General features: G+C 41.1%; 1 protein-coding gene across 16 annotated transcripts in view; it reads left to right on the forward strand.

Moving 5' to 3' along the window:
- MAPK10 (mitogen-activated protein kinase 10) overlaps positions 1 to 18825 on the forward strand; it is a 203025-nt gene that overhangs the window by 163852 nt on the left and 20348 nt on the right. For all 16 annotated transcript variants that reach the window (XR_005660640.1, XM_029077198.1, XM_029077197.2 and 13 more), the window contains 2 exons: positions 9960 to 10142; positions 14098 to 14222. Coding sequence is in view for 15 of the 16 variants with exons in the window: in XM_029077198.1 (XP_028933031.1) it covers positions 9960 to 10142; positions 14098 to 14222 (308 nt within the window). In the remaining variant the exon portion in view is untranslated. The remainder of the gene's footprint in view (positions 1 to 9959; positions 10143 to 14097; positions 14223 to 18825) is intronic.

The raw sequence follows: 18825 nt of genomic DNA on the forward strand, positions 1-18825 counted from the left end.
GACAAGTGCTTGGACCAGCATTGTGACAGTTTGGATGAGTGGAAGAGGCAGATTTTGGAGATTTTGTGAAGGACAGACAGGATTTGGTGACCGACTGAATATGAAGTTTGGAAGAGATTGAGGGGTCAAGAATAATGGCAAAGTAACTGGTTTATGAGATAGGGAGGATGGTGGTGTTATCAACAGTGATCAGAAAGTCAGTAGGAGGAGAGGACTTTAGAGGGTAAATGAGGATTTTGGTTTGGGGCATGTTGATCTTGAGGTGCCTGTTGGGATTATCTGTGTAGAGATGCCTGGAGGCAGGAGGGGATGCAGAGAAGGACAGATATTGAGACTAGCAAAGTAGATTTGGGAATCACCTGCTTAGAGTGTCAAGGATAAAGAAATGGTTGATGTATATTTGTTTCCCTTCCTCTCCCTTTTAGTGTTTAATCTGGTGGATAGACCTCTTCTGAGAGTTCACTCTTAAAATAGCCCATGTCAAGTGCAGAGAGCACTTCTGTGAGACAGGACTTGGAAAACGTGGTACGATAAAGTATCCTTAGTTTTAAAAGGCATACTTAGGGAATTTCCAGAGGCTTAATTTTAGTTTTGTTCTTTAATCACAGTGTCTCCCAACACCAGTTACTCTTGAGGCAATCATCACTTAAGATATGGAACACATTAAAAATGAATGGACATACAACTGTTTGCTCTATCTTTCCCTGCTGATATTTTTGCATGCTCTTTACTGAAATGAAAGCAACAGTAGTTTGCTATTCACGGCTTGCTTACTGCTGCCAAGGAAATAGCCATTTCCAAATAGTGCTGACGTTTCTAATATTCTCAGTAAAAACAGATGGAAACTCTGGTCTTGGTTCCATAAGATTGTCACAGTAACAGCTTTCTCATGAGAAATTTCAGTAGCAATTTGGGACCAAGTGAAATAGGAGAGCAAAAAGAAAATTCATTTCAATCTCTACATCACCGCCATTCCCCGACAATCCTCCATTTCGTCTCTTTTTTTTTTTTTTTTCAAGAGTGATGCGTGTCTCCCTTTGTCCTTCAGTGAGGGTAGCTGGGTACAGGGGTAAAAAAAAAAAGAGGGATATTTGAGTTATGGGTTTTTGTTTTATTTGTTTTTTGCTTGCTAGCTGGTCCTTCCCCAAATCTCCGTTTTTGTCCATATTCCAGCTTTCTGTTTTCATTTCTAGTGGCCGCTGGTGATAACTGCGCCATTATAATTAAGTGCTTAGTACAGTGCTCTGCAAACAGTAAGTGCTTAATAATTCTACTGATTGAAATTTAATGCCATTTGAAATTTGGATCCCCTGGAAACGGTCACAAGACGAGAGTGTCAGCCTCCCATTCGTTCAATCCTATTTATTGAGCACTTACTGTATGCTGAGCACTTTACTAAGTGCTTAGTACTCCCATTCACATGTCTGCTACTACAGGGAAGTCCCATTTTCAAGTCCCCGCTTGTGTTAAAGCAGACATACCCCCAAAATCAAGAGCAGGCTTCTGATCTGGGAACTGCCTGCTCTGTCAGGACTCATCGAAACGCAGTCGGAAAACTCCTCAACTTTCCTTCCCCACCAAATCTGCATCTCCAGGCCTTTTCCCAACACTCCGAAGTCAGGAGTGGCTACCCTTGATAAAGGAAAGGCCTTCTTTGGTGGCTCAGCTTAAGGAGAGTCAATAAAATAGGCCTCCTCCTTGATTCAGAAGAATGATGGCAAAGCAGATTTGCCTATTCCAATTAGCATACAGTCTGGTGTTCATTTACAATTCAGATGAGGTTGATTCTGAGTAATGAATGTAAATGAGACCTTTTTTTATCACAGACCAAATTAATCATTTAATTCTAATTGTAAAGCAGCATTAACAGAGGGTAGATAGCAGTGGGTAGGTGTCTAATGTTGGTTCAAGAACCCCAGGCCAACCTCCTCCTTGTGGCTGACTGAAATCACTGCCCCATGACTGTGGGAAAGAAGAAGAGAGGCAGGAGTCTTGCATGATCAAGGCAATGTAGGATCCAGTGCCGGAGACCCATCTGGAAATGTCTCCTTCATTGATTTGTTGTTCCGTTGCTGTGTTCTTCTTTACCTCCATTTCAATTTTCAGTTGACATGTGGTCAGTAGGGTGCATCATGGGAGAAATGATTAAAGGTGCCGTGTTGTTTCCGGGCAGTGACCGTATCCTTCCTAGCGGCCATTGACCTGTTAGGTTCTGCCCTCTTACCTTTGCCCCTGTGCCTCGACCTGCTGCTGACATGCCCTTTTCCAAATTTCCCTCAGAGAGCTACGTGAAGAAGCGGGGCCTAATGGGATGAGCACAGGCTTGGGGGTCAGAGGACCTGGGTTCCAAACCTTGCCTGCTGGGTGACCAAGTCACTTCGGGCTCAGTCTCCTCATCTGTAAAGTGGGGATTCAATAACTGTTTTCCCTTCTACTTAGACTGTGAGCCCCATGTGGGACAGAGGCTGAATCCAATCTGATTATGCTGTATCTGCCCCAGGGCTCAGTACAGTGCTTGACACATAACATTGAAAAAAAATTATTATTATTGACTACCTCATTCCAACTCATGGAACTCCAATTCAAAATTGTGGTTCTTTTTGAGCGCTTGGTACATAGCATTGAAAAAAAATTATTATTGCCTACCTCATTCCCACTCATCGATCTCCAATTCAACATAAGAACATAAGATTAGACTGTAAGCCCATCAATGGGCAGGAATTGTCTCTATCTGTTGCCGAATTGTACATTCCAAGTGCTTAGTACAGTGCCCTGCACATAGTAAGTGCTCAATAAATACTATTGAATGAATGAACATAACTGTGGTTCTTTTTGAGCACTTACTATGTTCCAGGCACTGTACTAAGCATTGGGATAGATATAAAATAATCAGGTTGGACACTGTCATTCATTCATTCATTCAAACATTTGTTAAGTGCTTACAGTATGCAGAGCACTGTACTAAGCACTTGGGAGAGTACACTATAAAAATAAATACATTCCCTGCCCACACAAGTTTATGATATAGTGGACAAGCTTACAGTCTAGAGGAGCTTACAGTTCCAGTCCTACATGGGGCTCACAGTCTTAATACCCATTTTATAGATGAGGTAATTGATGCCCTGAGAAGTCAAGTGACGTGCCCAGGGTCATACCAAGCCAAGGATTGGAACCCAGGTCCTCTGACTCCCAGGCCCATGCTCTCTTTGCCAGACTTGCCGCTATGTGCTGGAAAACATGGATTTGAAAGTGATAGGGGGTGTTGGAAATGAAGTGGGGAAAGCCTCATAGGAAGAAATGAGATTTTAGAAGAGCTTGGGATATGGGGTGAAATGAGGTTTGATAAATTTAGGGAAGGAGGGAGTTCCAGTCTTGGGGAGCAAATACAAGCCCTTAGTACAGTGCTCTCCCAATAGTAAGCGCTCAATAAATAGGATTGAATTAATGAAATATTTAAATATATATGTACATTAATGTCTCTCTCCTCCTCTAGACTGTTAGCTTGTTGTGGTCAGGGAATATGTCTATTGTTATGTTGTACTCTCCCAGGTGCTTAGTACAAGGCTTTGCACACAGTAAGTGCTCAACATTTATAATGGAATGAATGAATGAATGTAAGTGAGTGAGGGAATGGAGATGGGATATCCAGAGTGAGGAGTGGGTAGTCATTCATTCACTTGTATTTATTGAGCGCTTACTGTGTGCAGAGCACTCTACTAAGTGCTTGAGTCAAGGAGGTGATGAGATATAAGATGGGGAGATTTGGGGGAAAACTTGAAGCCAACTCTGTGTGGTTTGTCCTGGAGGTGGAAGAAAATGGGAAGTCAATGAAGGGTTCTTAGGGGCTGAACAGAACTTCAAGAAGATGATTCATATGTCAACTGCATAGAATACAGATCGGATTGGGGAGAGGCTGGAGGCAGGGAGACCAATATGGAGACTGATCCAATAAGCTATAATCGTGGGCAAAAATTGTTCATGCTTTTCTGTTTGAGTCAGCACCCATCCCTGCTCCTGTGAGCAGCCTCAACTGCTTCACTTAGCAACACCTGCCTTGGGTGCTGCTGTCTTGTCTAATGCAGCAAAAACCCAGAGTGGCTGAATGTGTAAAAATTTAAAAAGCAAACTATAGCTATCTCAAGGAACTCATTTTTTTCCCCAGGATTTTTAATAAAAAAAAGATCTTTCTTTTTTAAGTGCAAGGCTATAAACCTGGAAAGATTTTGTTTGCAATTTGGAAATGGGTGTTCAATTGGTTCTTGCTTGCTTAAACTTAAGGGGTTTGATGCTGCAAGGTTTATTTTCAGACTTTGTGTTGACAATCTGATTAGTCTCTTTCCTCCTTTTCTTTAACTGCAAAGGTACTCTACAGTTTGTAAGGCCCATGAGTATTTTCTCTATTCTACATTTCCCAAATTGGCTGCTGTCACACATTTGCATTCCTTTTGTAAAGAAATCAGAGAAGGCCCATTTCAGTTGAGCCTTTAGGTGGTATTGGCATTTGCACTACCTTTCCAAGGAATCATCCATTAGACACTGTGGGTCTGTTGGTTCCTTAACAGATTTCATATAGTATGTTAAATGAAGAAAATGCCCACAATTTCACAGTGCAGTTTATGTGCAAATGCCCCCTCCCCATTATTTTGGAGGGTAATGTCTTTACTCCTGATTCTTGGGTGCTCTTTCTGGTCCAATAGTTGAAGAGTGTAATAGTGACAGTGATAAATGTGACATTTGTAAAGTGCTTACTATCTGTCAAGCACTGTTCCAAGTGCTGGGGTAGATTGAAGTTAATCAGTTTGGACACAGTCCCTGTCCCAAATTGGGCTCACATTGTTAATTCCCATTTTACAACTGAGGGAACTGAAGCACAGAGAATAATAATAATAATGTTGGTATTTGTTAAGCGCTTACTATGTGCCAAGCACTGTTCTAAGCGCTGGGGGGGATACAAGGTGATCAGGTTTTCCCACGTGGGGCTCACAGTCTTAATCCCCATTTTACAGATGAGGGAACTGAGGCACAGAGATGTGAAGTGACTTGCCCAAGGTCACACAGCAGACAAGTGGCAGGATCAGTATTAGAACCCAGGTCCTTCTGACTCCCAGTTCCGTGCTCTATCCATTAGGCAACACTCCTGCTCATTATATGGAAGTCCCCAAGAGCCAGGGCCAGTTTCAGTGGCTTTGCAGTTGTTGGGTTTTTTTTGTTTTTGTTGTTGTTACTTTATTGTGACTAAGCACTAACTATGTGCAAAGCACTGTACTAAGCACTGAGGTAGAAAGAAGATAATTAGGTGGGACACAGTACATGTCCTTTATGGTGCTCTCAGCTTTAGTTTCCATTTCACAGGTGAGGTAACTGAGGTACAGAGAAGTGAAGTGCTTTACCCAGTGTCACACAGCAGACAAGTGGCAGAGCCGGGATTAGAATCCAGGTCCTTTGACTCCCTGTCCTCATCCCTTTCCACTAGGCCAAGCTGCTTCCATACGTTAGGTGTTATACTGGAAACTCTATGCAATACACCAGTTTAAAAGGATGAGTTCTGCATCCAGAAGTGTAGTTTGGAAATTAAAGATGAACTCTCTGAATTAGGACAGTAAAAGCTGTCCTGCTGCTGCAAGGGACAGGAAAAATGGGTTGATAGGAGGAGATGGTGAAATTTAAAGCAAATATTGCTCCATCTTGCAGGCAGCTTTTAAAAGATTTTATCTTTATTTGCCATTACTTCAACTTTCCCTCTTTTAGGCTTGTCTTTAAAATTAAGTTTTCAGAGGAGTTGTGACAAATTATGTTCATGGAGAATGAGATGTTTTTCATTGTGCTTACTTTCTCCAAGACTAATTATCGTGATAGCAAAGGTCTTGTGATCAGCATTATCACATTGCTTGTGTTTTCACTGATCAGAATGATAGATGATATTTATAGATATACCGAAGCTTGCATTTCGCATAGACCAAAACTTGTCAAATGACAGGGTGGTGAATAATTGGGAACTATAAATGAAAACAAGAAACAAACCACATTAAGATTGGTCCCGAGGCCACATCTGCAGGTTTCAGGGTATATTTCTGGAATCATTAGATGTGAATCCCCTTGCTAGAAGTTGCAGATTTGCTTTCATTAGCAGTGCCATTTTGATTTTGCCTGCCTGGAATGAATGACTTCATCTGTAATGAAGCACAAGATGGGATGACTCCTATTGGTTCCCTTAGATGGACACCTGGATCTTGAAGGTAATTAATGTGTGAAATTTCATTCCATTCATTATTAATGTTATTTATTAAGTGCTTACTGTATGCAAAGCACTGTAATAAGTACTTGGGAGAGTACAGTACAACGGAGTTGGCGGACACATTCCCTGTCCTCAAGGAGTTTCCTTCCCACCTAGACTGAAAGCACGTTGTGGGCAGGGAATGTGTCTGTTTATTGTTATATTGTACTCTCCCAAGCGCTTAGTACAGTGCTCTGCACACAATAAGGACTCAGTAAATACAGTTGAATGAATGAATGAGCTCACAGTTTAGAGGGCATTTTCTCCCTGAACCTGGGATTCAGACAGGAGGACAGCTGAAACTTAAGTAGCATTGCAGATCAAATGGTTATCCAAGCAGGTAATGGAAGTTTCTAATAAAAATGGTGGTAATTGTTAAGTGCTTATTAGGTTCCAAATACTGTACTAAGTGCTGGGGTTAGATATAAGATAATCAGGTCAGATACAGTCCCATCCCACATGGGGCCCACAGTTTAAGTGGGAGGGAAAATAAAATCCCCATTTTACAGATTCCTATTCCTTCTGATGTATAGGAAGTTAAGTGAGTTTCCTTAGGTCACACAACAAGCAAGTGGCAGAGCTGGGATTAAGAACTCCTAGTGTCCTGCTGTTTCCACTAGGCCACACTGCTTCCCTGCTATCTACAGCAGATAGGTGTTCTCATGAAAACTTCCAGCCATGTGGTAGGAGAGAATAATAGTATTCAAAATGGATGCATGTGCAGAGAAATTTCAGGGGGATGGATCTGAAAACCTCCGGGAGAAAAATTACATCGATAATTATGTAATTGAATCTAAATTGCAGTCTGGAAATCTATATTCTCACCACCTACCAAAGGAAAGAATACCGATAATATTCTTATGCTACACATCACCTATAAATTCTCTTTTTCTCAATTTTTATTAAGGAATGAAAATCAGAACTTGTTTTTAATAATCCACCTTTTTTCTCCTTTAGTCATGATCTTCTGCATGAGAAATCAAAATGATATTTCTTTGAAAAGGGCATGAGGCAGCCCAGGCAAGCAAAGGTGACATTAGCAAGAGAATAACAAGCCTGTTCCCTTTAAGTACACTGATATTCACCCATCCCCAGGCCCCACAGAGATTACTGCACATATCCATCTGTAATTTATTTTAATGTCTGTTTCCCCTCCATTCTGTAAATGCCTTCTGAACTGGAATCACCTATGCCTCCTCTTTTGTACTGTACTTTCCCAAACACTTTAGTACAATGCTCTGCACAGTAAGCACTCAGTAAATACCGTTGATTGATTGAACTGATTACCTTACACCATGTTTTGGGGCTATGGCAAGGAAAAAAACCTCAAAAAACTATTGTTCTCACTAGCATGTGTTAAATTCCATATTTTCAGTACTGGAAATCTGATCTCTTGACTGAAAATCCTTTACTGTGTGAAGATTTAAGATTCCAATTTTGGAAGTTATTCATGAATAGATGGGCCTTCCGCTTCTAAGTGAAAGCAAGTATTTTCTTGCAGTGTAGTCTATTCCAGAATGGCTGGAAAGCTTCCCCCTGGGAATGAGCGGAAAGAAAGGAAATTTGTTATTTAGAAATTTAGTAGTAAGGAAGAGTGCAAGTGAGTGACTTTTTAAAGATGTTGGAAGCCTTGAAAATGTATTTGGTTACTGAAAGCTTCTGCTATGAGATAAAGCATCTTGCAATATTTCTTCATTCTCCATCATGCTACTGGTGTAGTGGCGCTTATTCATTCATTCATATTTATTGAGCTCTTACCATGTGCAGAGCACTGTACTAAACTCTTGGGAGAGTACAATACAAAAATAGACACATTCTCTGCTCACAACTAGCTTATTTGTCTAAGATCAGCCCTGGATGGAAATATCTTCATCTGACTCCCTTTATGGATTAATGCAGGCTTACCTTTTTCTTTTATTCTATTTGTTAAGGACTTACTCTAATCGATACAGATTAGATTGAACACAGTCCCTGTCCCACATGGGGCTCACAGTCTTTGTTGGAGGCAGTGAGATTGAATCCCATTTTACAGTTGAGGAAACTGAGTACTGAGAGATTGAGTCACTTGCCCAAAGTCACACAGCAGATGTATAGTGAAGCTGGGATTAGAATCCAGGTCCTCTGACTTTCAGGCCCCTGCTCTTTCCACTAGGCCACGGTGCTTCTCTATCCCAAGGGATATGCAACTTGGAGCTTCAGCTGTGATTGTCTGACACCTCAACAATCTGAAACATCATTGATAAATGCCAAAGCAGTTGAAACAATTATGGACTCTCCTCTACCAGCTATACTATTGCAATTAAGAAGTCTTGCATTAACTTTAAAGAAAGAAAGAGTAGGCCTGCTACAAGATTTCTTTATGGAGACAAGAAGAAGGTGGCTGTTTACTCTAAATTGGAGGGTTTCCTTGCTCAAGTGGAAAAGACACCACTCCAGTCAGTACAACACAACTTCTGCTTTTGCAGTCTCTGGAAAGATTCATAATCACACTGTAACTCCTAACTGAGTCAGCATCAGGATATTGGGCTCGCAATTTTTTTGACAAACATTCAACCGTAGCTCAGTGATGCCTGACTCAACAGTATATATAGTACATAGAGAAATTCCATGTTATTTTTTCCACATATGGTAAAATGACCCCAATTTATAAAGAAAGTCTGTGGGTAAATGAACCCCACGATGCAGTTGTAAAAGTAATCTGTATTTTGAGAGCCATATCATGGCTATATCATGCGGTTTACCTGTATGAAGTGTTATAGGGAATGTTTGTAGTCACTGGCTTAGGTGGCATGGTAGTACTGCATTTTTAACAATACAAGTTCTCAGCAAGTACAGTTCTGTGTTTCATAAGTCTTTGCTTTTGAAAGTGGTATCACCCAAGGACAGGTAGATGGTAAGTCAAAGTGTGTTTGTTTGAACTCTAATAGAAGACTTGTGCATTCAGTTTTGCAGACTGAATGGGTGAAAATTAAAATCCCTGGTGCCATGGGATTCTTGGACATAAAATAATCTTCAAAAACTCATAACTAGTTTCCTTTCTAACACACGCTACCAGTATCTCAAAAATGACATGCAGGTAAGTTATTCTGAGACAGATAGTTTTCATTTCTAAGGATCTGGAAATATCCTAATACTAACAAATGTGATTTTGCCTGCCAATAATACTCCTATGATCCATGGACCCAACAAAATCTTGGTTTCCATCCATAGTTCAATTTCTACCAAACTTGGAGTTTAAAATGAAATTGTCCAAGTGTGAAAGTGATCTGTTATTTGTAAAAGATCAGTTAGGGTGGTGAAATGAAATATTAATGAAGATCTCTAAATGTCCTTTGAGAATGATAACTCCTTAGGACTTGATATAACCTGTCTTTATTGGTGGAATTTCCCATAAAAAAAAGTCATGGAAACAATCCTTCATTTCAGATTGTACTCAGCACTGAAGTCCCCTCAGAAGAAGATAAAAGCTACATACAGTAGAAGCATCAAAAATATTAAACTGGGGGCATTTTCAGGCCAACACATGCTAGAAGAGGGTCTCATCCAATAGTTTCACGTTTTGATGATGAACAAGTTAGTGGAAACAAGTTAGTGAAGTTTGAGAGAAGGTGGTTACATGACCAGGTGGAAATTAATAGGTTGCAGGCTGCATTTTTGTTTCTTTCCTTAACTATGTGCTCCTCAGATATCGACCAGTGGAACAAAGTCATTGAACAACTAGGAACACCTTGCCCAGAGTTTATGAAGAAATTGCAACCCACAGTGAGAAATTATGTTGAGAACAGGCCTAAGTATGCAGGTCTGACTTTCCCCAAGCTCTTTCCAGACTCTCTCTTCCCAGCTGATTCAGAGCACAATAAACTCAAAGGTACGTACCAAGAAACAATGTCCTAGTGCATGTTGAAAAGATTCAAAAGCTGTCACTCTCCAACTGTGACTTAAATCATCATAATAATTTGGGTATTTGTTAAGTGCTTACTATATGCCAAACACTGTACTAGTGCTGGGGCAGATAGAGGATAATCGGGCCCTTCAGGATGTTCAGAGAGTAACTAGGAGGCAGAACAAGAAATCATCTTTCTAGCTGACTTTCTGCCTAAAAGGATTGTCTTGAGTTTTCTAATTTAAAACGCAAAGCAAATTTGAGTGATGGCAGAGCAGTCTTTCGGCAATTTCACATGTCCAGAATGTTTCAATTATTTTCAAAATGAGAGTAGAGTGTCATGGGCATTCTGCACTCTAATGGACACCTTATGTAGAAAAGATTTCCAGACTTGAAAAATTCTCTGGTAATATTTTCAATTTCCTGTTTTGTGACTATAATTTTGATGGCTCTGAATCTTCTCTTGCATGCATGATATTAGATTCTTCCTGTAGCAGTAGTGCAGCTTCAGCAAACTAGAATTTTTTTAAAAAAAATTCAACTTTCTCTTTTTAAAGGGAGTTACCTGCTGAATCTATTTAAAGCCTGGTGTACAATTTTTTAAAAGGAGAAAATTCAGGACTCCTGGATATGAAAATACAGTGTCTCGGAGGTCTGTGATCTTCTGTTATGATGGATAGAATGTTTGGTGTTTCCAAACTTCCAGATCACAGGACCAGATTAATTGTTTTTGCTTCTTATACCACTACATAGCTATACGTGATACTCTCAAAGCCAGTTAGTAAGAAACAATCTTTTCTATTTCACTACTTTAGGAATGCATAGGTGGTCAAGAGTTGTCATTATCAAGGATTTGGGGTCAGAATCTTTGATTATTTGGTTGAGCAATACAGGTTCATGGTCAATTCTATCTGAAAATAACGCTAAATTGGTCAAGCTTGCAAGCACACCAAATGACTTGCCTAAAGTCACACAGCAGACAAGTGGCAGAGCTGGGATTAGAACTCAGGTCCTTTGGATTTGCAGGCCATGCCTTATCCACTAGCCCACACTGCTTCTGCATATTAATTTCTGTTTCCCCCTCTAGACTGTAATCTCATTGTGAGCAGGGAACATTTTAATCAAATCTGTTATACTGTACTCTCCCAAGTGCTTAGTACTGTACACTGCATGCTGTAAGTACTCAGTAAATATGATTGATTGAGGGGATGGAAAACATATCCTCTGCAGAGCCATTCGAGGAATTAAGGCTTGTTAGCCTGAAGAAGTAAAGGTTAACAGGTGATTCAATACTTACCTTTACCTCTCTGAGCTGTCTTTATGGCGTGTCCATTCACCAGTTCCTCAAGACCACAGTCCTTTCTGGAAAAGAAGAATTGGGTTGAAACTAAAGTTGGAGAGAGATGGGTTTTGATTGGACAAGAAGAATTTCTATACTGCTATATGGTGCTGAAACACTGGGAGGTTGTGGGGTCTCCAGCGCTTGAGGTCTCCCAAAATGGGCACCCACATTTCTGGGATGTTTTATGCCACCTGTAGGAAGGAGGGTAGGAAGCTGTCCCAGCTTAATCTTGTCATAATTCCCAGAGGGATAAATCAGCAGGATGGTCCCTCTAGGTGGGATCATGAGTTGGAAGCAGGAAATGAGAATATGTTCGTGTTTGGAACTGAGGGAATTCCTGGTCCCAAACAAATAGGAAAATCTGTACTGTCTGCCAGTCACAGCTGTGTGTCTCAATAAAATGGAAGAAAGAGAGTCTGCCTAAGAAAGTGTTTCTTGGCTGTATTATGTTTTTATAAGTTGACTTTTGGTTATAAGGGGAAATATGTTAAAAGGTAGGAAGATGAATGGTTGATTCATGGAATAAAGTCTTCCTTCTCTCTTTTCTGTAACAGTAATTTTATCAGTCAGTGTAACCATTAATCTAGGGACTACTCTCCTGCTTCTGTTTTGCCAGGTGATTCAAGATTGTGAGCCCGTCATTGGGCAGAGATTGTCTCTATCTGTTGCCGAATTGTACATTCCAAGAGTTTAGTACAGTGCTCTGAACATGGGCTTGGGAGTCAGAGGTCATGGGTTTGAATCCCGGCTCTGCCACTTGTCAACTGTGTGACTATGGGCAAGTCACTTAACTTCTCTCTGCCTCAGTTACCTCATCTGTAAAATGGAGATTAACTGTGAGCCTCACGTGGGATAACCTGATTACCCTGTATCTACCTCAGCACTTAGAACAGTGCTCTGCACATAGTAAGTGCTTAACAAATACCAACATTAATTTATTAATAGTAAGTGCTCAATAAATACTATTGAATGAATTATTAAAAAGTGATATCTGACAAATCGAGCCAGTAAACTTTGTTTCCATTATAAGACTCTTTACTTCACCGTGAGAAATCAAAATGAATATGGAACCTAGCTAAATTCATTAGAATACTTGTTTGGCAGTGAACAAAGAACTTGGTACTGAGAAGCAGTGTGGTCTAGTAGAAAGAGCTTGGGCCTGGGAGTCAGAGGACCTGGGTTTTAATCCCAGCTCCACCACTTATCTTTTGTGTGGCCTTGGGCAAATTACTTCATTTCTCTCTGCCTCAGCTACCTCATCTGTGAAATGGGGATTAAAACTTGAGACCTATGTGGGGCAGGGATTGTGTCCAACCTGGATAATCTTGTACCTACCCGAGGGCTTAGTTCAGTGTCTGACACATATTAAGCATGGAAAACAAATACAATTTAAAAAAATAGTTTCTTGTGAAATACTTCCTTGTATTAACACTGTAGCAGTCAAAGTGATAAATTCAGTTGTTTAATTAGATGATTAACTGAATGCTGAAGTTTTAACAGGGAAGAGTAAGAGTGGAAAATAAGGACTTGGCTTTTGTGAAGAGAGGATAGGGAGGCATTAACTAACTGAGAATCCGCTCTGAGACCTAGGACATTTCCCAAAATCCTGCTATTTCCTAGTTTTTAAAATGTAAATCTCAAAGAATTTCCTCACAGAGAATTAACTGAAATTTATTCCTTTTCATGAAGGAGAAAAAGATAAAAACAGTTGATCATTTTCTAGTTATGTTAATGCTTAGATTTGCGGCAATAACATCCCCCCAAAAGAGTCAATCATCACATTTGCATGTTGAGGTGATTTTTCTATATCCATGAGATGTTGCAGGGCTAGATGAGTAACAAGAACTCCTTTGAACAGATGAAGAAGGGGAAACACTAAAATTAGTTGATTTCCCCCCCCCCCCCCCCCACCCCCCTCGTTCCCTGCATCAGTAGCAGACTGAGGATGAGATTTCTAGGATTCCCAGCTGGTACTCAGACTCCTGTATCAGCTTTTTTTTAATGGTATTTAAGTTTTTTCTATGCGCCAAGCAGTGTACTTAAGTGTGGGTTTAGATACAAGATAATTGGCATAGACACAGTCCCTGTCCCACTTAGGCCTCACAGCCTTAATCCCCATTTTATAGATGAAGTAACTGAGATACAGAAAAGCAAAGTGACTTGCTTAAGAGGCCACAGCAGAAAGGTGGCAGAGCTAGGATTAAAATCTAGGTCCTCTAACTCAGAAGTCTGTGATCTTTCCCCTAGGCCACACTGCTTCCATATTCACAGTCAAATAGTTGAAACTCAGTAGACCAGAATTTCTTTCCATCCAGACTTTCCCGCTTTGACTAATTTCTGACTGTAACATCGTCTTCAAAATCCACATAATGAAGCACTCCTGTGACATCTCAGGGTTTCCCAGCCCGGAAAACAACCCCTTTACAGCTAAAGGAATGGAAAAACAGGAAATACCTGTCTTTTCCCACTAAAGACCAAGGGCTTTGATTTGTGTGGCAGTGAAGGTTCTTGTTTGATCCTTACCCATTGGCTATTCCTCCTCCTACTGGCCAGCCATCCTGCCTTGGACTGATTTTGTTTCTCTGCTTGTGGTTTCAGCCAGCCAAGCGCGGGATCTTCTGTCCAAGATGCTGGTGATTGACCCAGCCAAAAGGATATCGGTGGATGAAGCTCTGCAACACCCGTACATCAATGTCTGGTACGACCCTGCGGAAGTGGAAGCGGTAAGGAAGCCATTTCACTTCCCATCTACCCAGAAAACCAGCCCTCTGATCTCTAGCTATCAAACACTTGAATAGTTTGAATCAGATTTTAGCCATGATGATGATGATGCCTCTCCTGGAAACAAGTGGATGTTTTGTATGGGTAAAATATGCCAGAATTCATTTCTTGTTTGAGATTGTCCATATCTCCTCCTTTCCTTCTTTTTTTTCCCCCCTTCCATCTTTCCTCTCTTTTCAGAGAATCATGCGGGAAGATATTTATTTACATTCCTTTTTTATTTTATGAACTCTATTCTTCTTTCCTCCAATTTATGGCGGTAATTCATTGGGGTCGCTGTGCATGAGACCTGCTCATCTTCAGATATGTAAACTATAATCTCATTATTACATTTTACTCCAAGAAGTATCTTGAGAAATTGTCCAGGAAAGATACAATCGAGAGCAAATTACATTTATTAGATGTAAAATTGATGAAGGCATCTTTTATCATGCAAGTTGATCTTTGCCACCCAGAAATTATCCAGAGTGTACAAATAGCAATGGATTTCTTTCAAACATTTCGGAGGCTCAGATGCAGTCAGTTGTGCAATTTCATAAGATAAAGATTTTTATGGATCAGTTTCTATGTCTTTCCTTGTTTTGCCTGACAATAATTAGTTGTAGAATATCCCTGGCTTCTAGTCTCAGCACTGCCACTGACCTGCCGTTTGATCTTAGGCAAGTCACTTAACTTCCTGCTGCCTCAGTTTCTCACCTGTAAAATGGGAATAAAATAGTTGCTTCCCACTGGTTTACCATTCAAGTTGTAAAGACAAAATGAGAGGGTGATAAAAGAGCACCTTGGAAAAATAAAAGGTACAGAGGTGCCAGTAATTTGTTATTTGGTCCTATATCAGATCAGTCATTGTATGAAAGTAGCAGAAGTGCATAAAATTTAAAAGACATGCCCTACCTATAATGTGGTACTCACTCTGCTCACCTAAATGTAAGCATGAACGTTTAATATAGTGGGAATATAAGTGTATTTTCTCCTTAAAATTCTCTCCTGAGGATTTGTAACTGTAGTCTGTTTGTTCTTATGGATGTTTGCCTGTGTTGGATTTTAAGCTCCTGAAGGGACTTGTGATCAATCAATCGTATTTATTGAGCACTTACTGCATGCAGAGCACTGTACTAAGCACTTGGGAGAGTACAGTAGAACAGAGTTGTTAGTCACATCCCCTGCCCATTATGGATAGTTCAGCATCTAATAGTTTTTCTGATGGATATATCCCCTGGGATTTGCCTGATGTAAAGTATGGGTAAGTAGTCTCCAGTTCAAATTTCCGGGAGATGAATTAAATGGCATAAGTTATCACCAGGATGTTTGGAAAGCACTCTCTAAAACCTCCCCCCAGTTATTTATTAACTAGCACTTAGTTGACTGGATTTGATTAATGTCCCCAGTATGGTTGAGCCTGATATGGCTGCAGGTGTGTAATGCTCAAAACCTAAATCAGATTTGTGTCTCTCTTAGCAACACAGCTATATTTTAGGCATAAGCATTTCTTTCTCCACTCTGCTCTGAATTTTTTTTTTCTTGAATGTTCATACAAATTTCTCCTAAATACAATCCCCCCCTCACTGTCCATCACATGAAGTGGCTAGACAGGCTGAGTCCCTGCTGTCAGCTGTCACCTCCATCTGTCCCGGCCATAAATACGGTGTGAAATTCTAGCAGGCCTAAGCTGTGGAATGGTCTGGCCTCCCGGCTCTCTTACACTGACTCCTGCAATGGAAGTCCAAGCTGAACCTGCAGTCCTTTTTAGGAGATGTCAAAATGTAAATTACATCAGGAAGTGTTATTTATTGAGCCCTTATTCTGTGCAGAAACCTGTTCTGAACACTTGGGAGAGTACAATAGTGTAAGTAGGCCTGATCCCTCAAGGCAATTACAATACATTAGGGGAGACAGACACCACATAAACTCCAGGCCCTGCTATGAGGTGAGTAATATTGGCCCATCAGTCTGAGAGTTTGGAAGGTGGTAGAATGCTTTGCTCTCACTATGCCTCAGTTTCTTTAACAGTAAAATGGGGACAAAAATAGCTGTCCCCCCTTACCTCTCAGTGATTCTGTGAGGACAAAAGGAGGACCAGATAGGAGAGAGGCTAGAGTTAAGCTGAAGCCATTTTAGGTTTTACCCTGGAGAATCAGGATAAGTAGATTTATCAGGATAAGTCCTGAAGGCTGCAAACTCCTTGTGGCAGGGTTCACACCTATCAACTATGTTGTATTGTACTTTCCCAAGCACTTAGTACAGTGCTCTGCACAGAGTAAAGGCTCAGTAAATACCATGGAATGGTTAAAATAAGCTTTTCAACCCAAACCTTGCTTATCTTGGTCATATGTACAAGGCCAGGTCTTTATGGGAGCTGAAACCATTTGGAGGAAAGAAAAATGGTGCTAGTGTCAAAGAAAGGCTGGGCATCTCACCTCAAGCTTTCTAGCTAGCATCCTAATCTGACTGATGCTCCCATTAAGTAGAGCCTACTCCTCTTGGAAGATTCCAAAACACCAAGCAATCCATTTACAACTGGTTGGTCGTCAGGTCTGATAGCATACCGTCCTCCATTTTGACCAGTTATTTTAATTTTCAGTGTTGAGCCTCCCTCCTCTATAACTGCTGCTGTGAGCTTCCACAGCTCAGAAGCATTGCCCAAGTTCACACATTCAGTGGCTCTCAAGTGAGCGGCGGGGATCAGGGAGAAGCACCTACTTCCTCAAAATGGTGCCTATGATATCACCACACCATGTATCTGTGATTTGTGTGGGTTACACTGCCCTCTTTTTAGATCATAAGCAAGAACATGGAGTCTAATCTGTCAACCATAATTATTTCCCCTTTCACAGTCCTTTGAAAAATCTATTTATCCAACCAGTATGAAGTTGAAAATTAGAACCTCCAGCACACTGGCCGAAAAAGTCAACACAAGGAAGGAGGCCTCTTTGTCTCTGGTGCTGCTGTCTGAGGTGGAAGAGAGGAGAAGCTGACAGGATTATAACAGACATGGAGCTCCTCCTTCTTCTTTCCCACTCCTCATCCACCCTCTGACAATAGCAATAATAATAATAGGTGTATTTGTAAAGCAATAATAATAATAATAATGTTGGTATTTGTTAAGCGCTTACTATGTGCCGAGCACTGTTCTAAGCGCTGGGGTAAACACAGGGGAATCAGGTTGTCCCACGTGGGGCTCACAGTTAATCCCCATTTTACAGATGAGGGAACTGAGGCACAGAGAACTTACTATGTGCCAAGCCCTGAACTAAGCACTGTGGTAGATACAGGATAATCAAGTCATACACAGTCTCCTTCCCAAACAGGGATCACAATATAAGAGGGAGGGAGAGTAGGTATCGAATTCACATTTTACAGATGAGGAAACTGAGGCAAAGAGAAGTGAAGGGACTTGCCCAAGGTCACACAGCAGTGAAGTGGCAGAGCCGGGATTAGAGCCTGGGTCCTCTGATCCCCAGGCCTGGGCTCTATCCATTAGGTTTGGAAACATCTGCCCACCTTACCAAAGGTCTCCCTCAGCAAAGCTGTTAGGCTTTAATCAAGTCATATCCTTCTTTGACCTCTTGCCTGTCTGATTCGGGGATCACCGAAAAACACTGATCATTGAGAAATAGTGTAGCCCTGTGGATAGAGTACGGGCCTTGGAGTTAGAAGGTTATGGGTTCTAATCCTGGCTCCACCACTCATTGGCTGTGTGACCTTGGCAAGTCACTTCAGTTCTCTCATCTGTAAATTGGGGATTAAGATTGTGAGCCCCATGTGGGCCAGGGACTGTATCCAACCTAATTTGCCAATTGCCTTCTATCTAATCCTTAGAAAAGTGCTTGGCCCATAGTAAGCACTTAACGAATACCATTTTTACTATCTACTTCTGTTTTAGATGTTACAGTATACAGAACTCATCTTCCTACCCAAACCCTTTCCTCCCTCTGAGTTTCCCATCACTGTAGGCAGCACCCCATCCTCCCTGTCTAACAAGCCCATAAGATCGACATTATCCAAGTCTAATCTCTCTCATTCAATCCACATATTCAATCTGTTAACAAATCCTGTTGGTTTAACCTCACATCATCATTACAATCCACTCTTTTCTCTCCATCCAAACTGCTACTGGGTTAATCCAGGGACTTAACCTACCCAGCCTTGATTACTGCATCAACCTCCTTTCTGACCTTCCTGCCACCTGTCTCTCCCCACTCCAGTCCATACTTTGCCCTGCTGAAGCAGCGTGGCACAGTGGAAAGAGCCCGGGCTTGGGAGTCAGAGGTCATGAGTTCGAATCCCAGCTCTGCCACTCGTCAGCTGTCTGACTGTGGGCAAGTCACTTCACTTCTCTGTGCCTCAGTTCCCTCATCTGTAAAATGGGGATTAACTGTGAGCCTCACGTGGGACAACCTGATGACCCTGTATCTACCCCAGCGCTTAGAACAGTGCTCGGCACATAATAAGCGCTTAACAAATACCAACATTATTATTATTATTATTATCATTTTTCTACAGAAACATTCAATCCATGTTTCTCCTCAAGAACCTCCAATGGCT

Source organism: Ornithorhynchus anatinus, chromosome 12, assembly GCF_004115215.2.
Source record: "Ornithorhynchus anatinus isolate Pmale09 chromosome 12, mOrnAna1.pri.v4, whole genome shotgun sequence".
NCBI lineage: Eukaryota > Metazoa > Chordata > Mammalia > Monotremata > Ornithorhynchidae > Ornithorhynchus > Ornithorhynchus anatinus.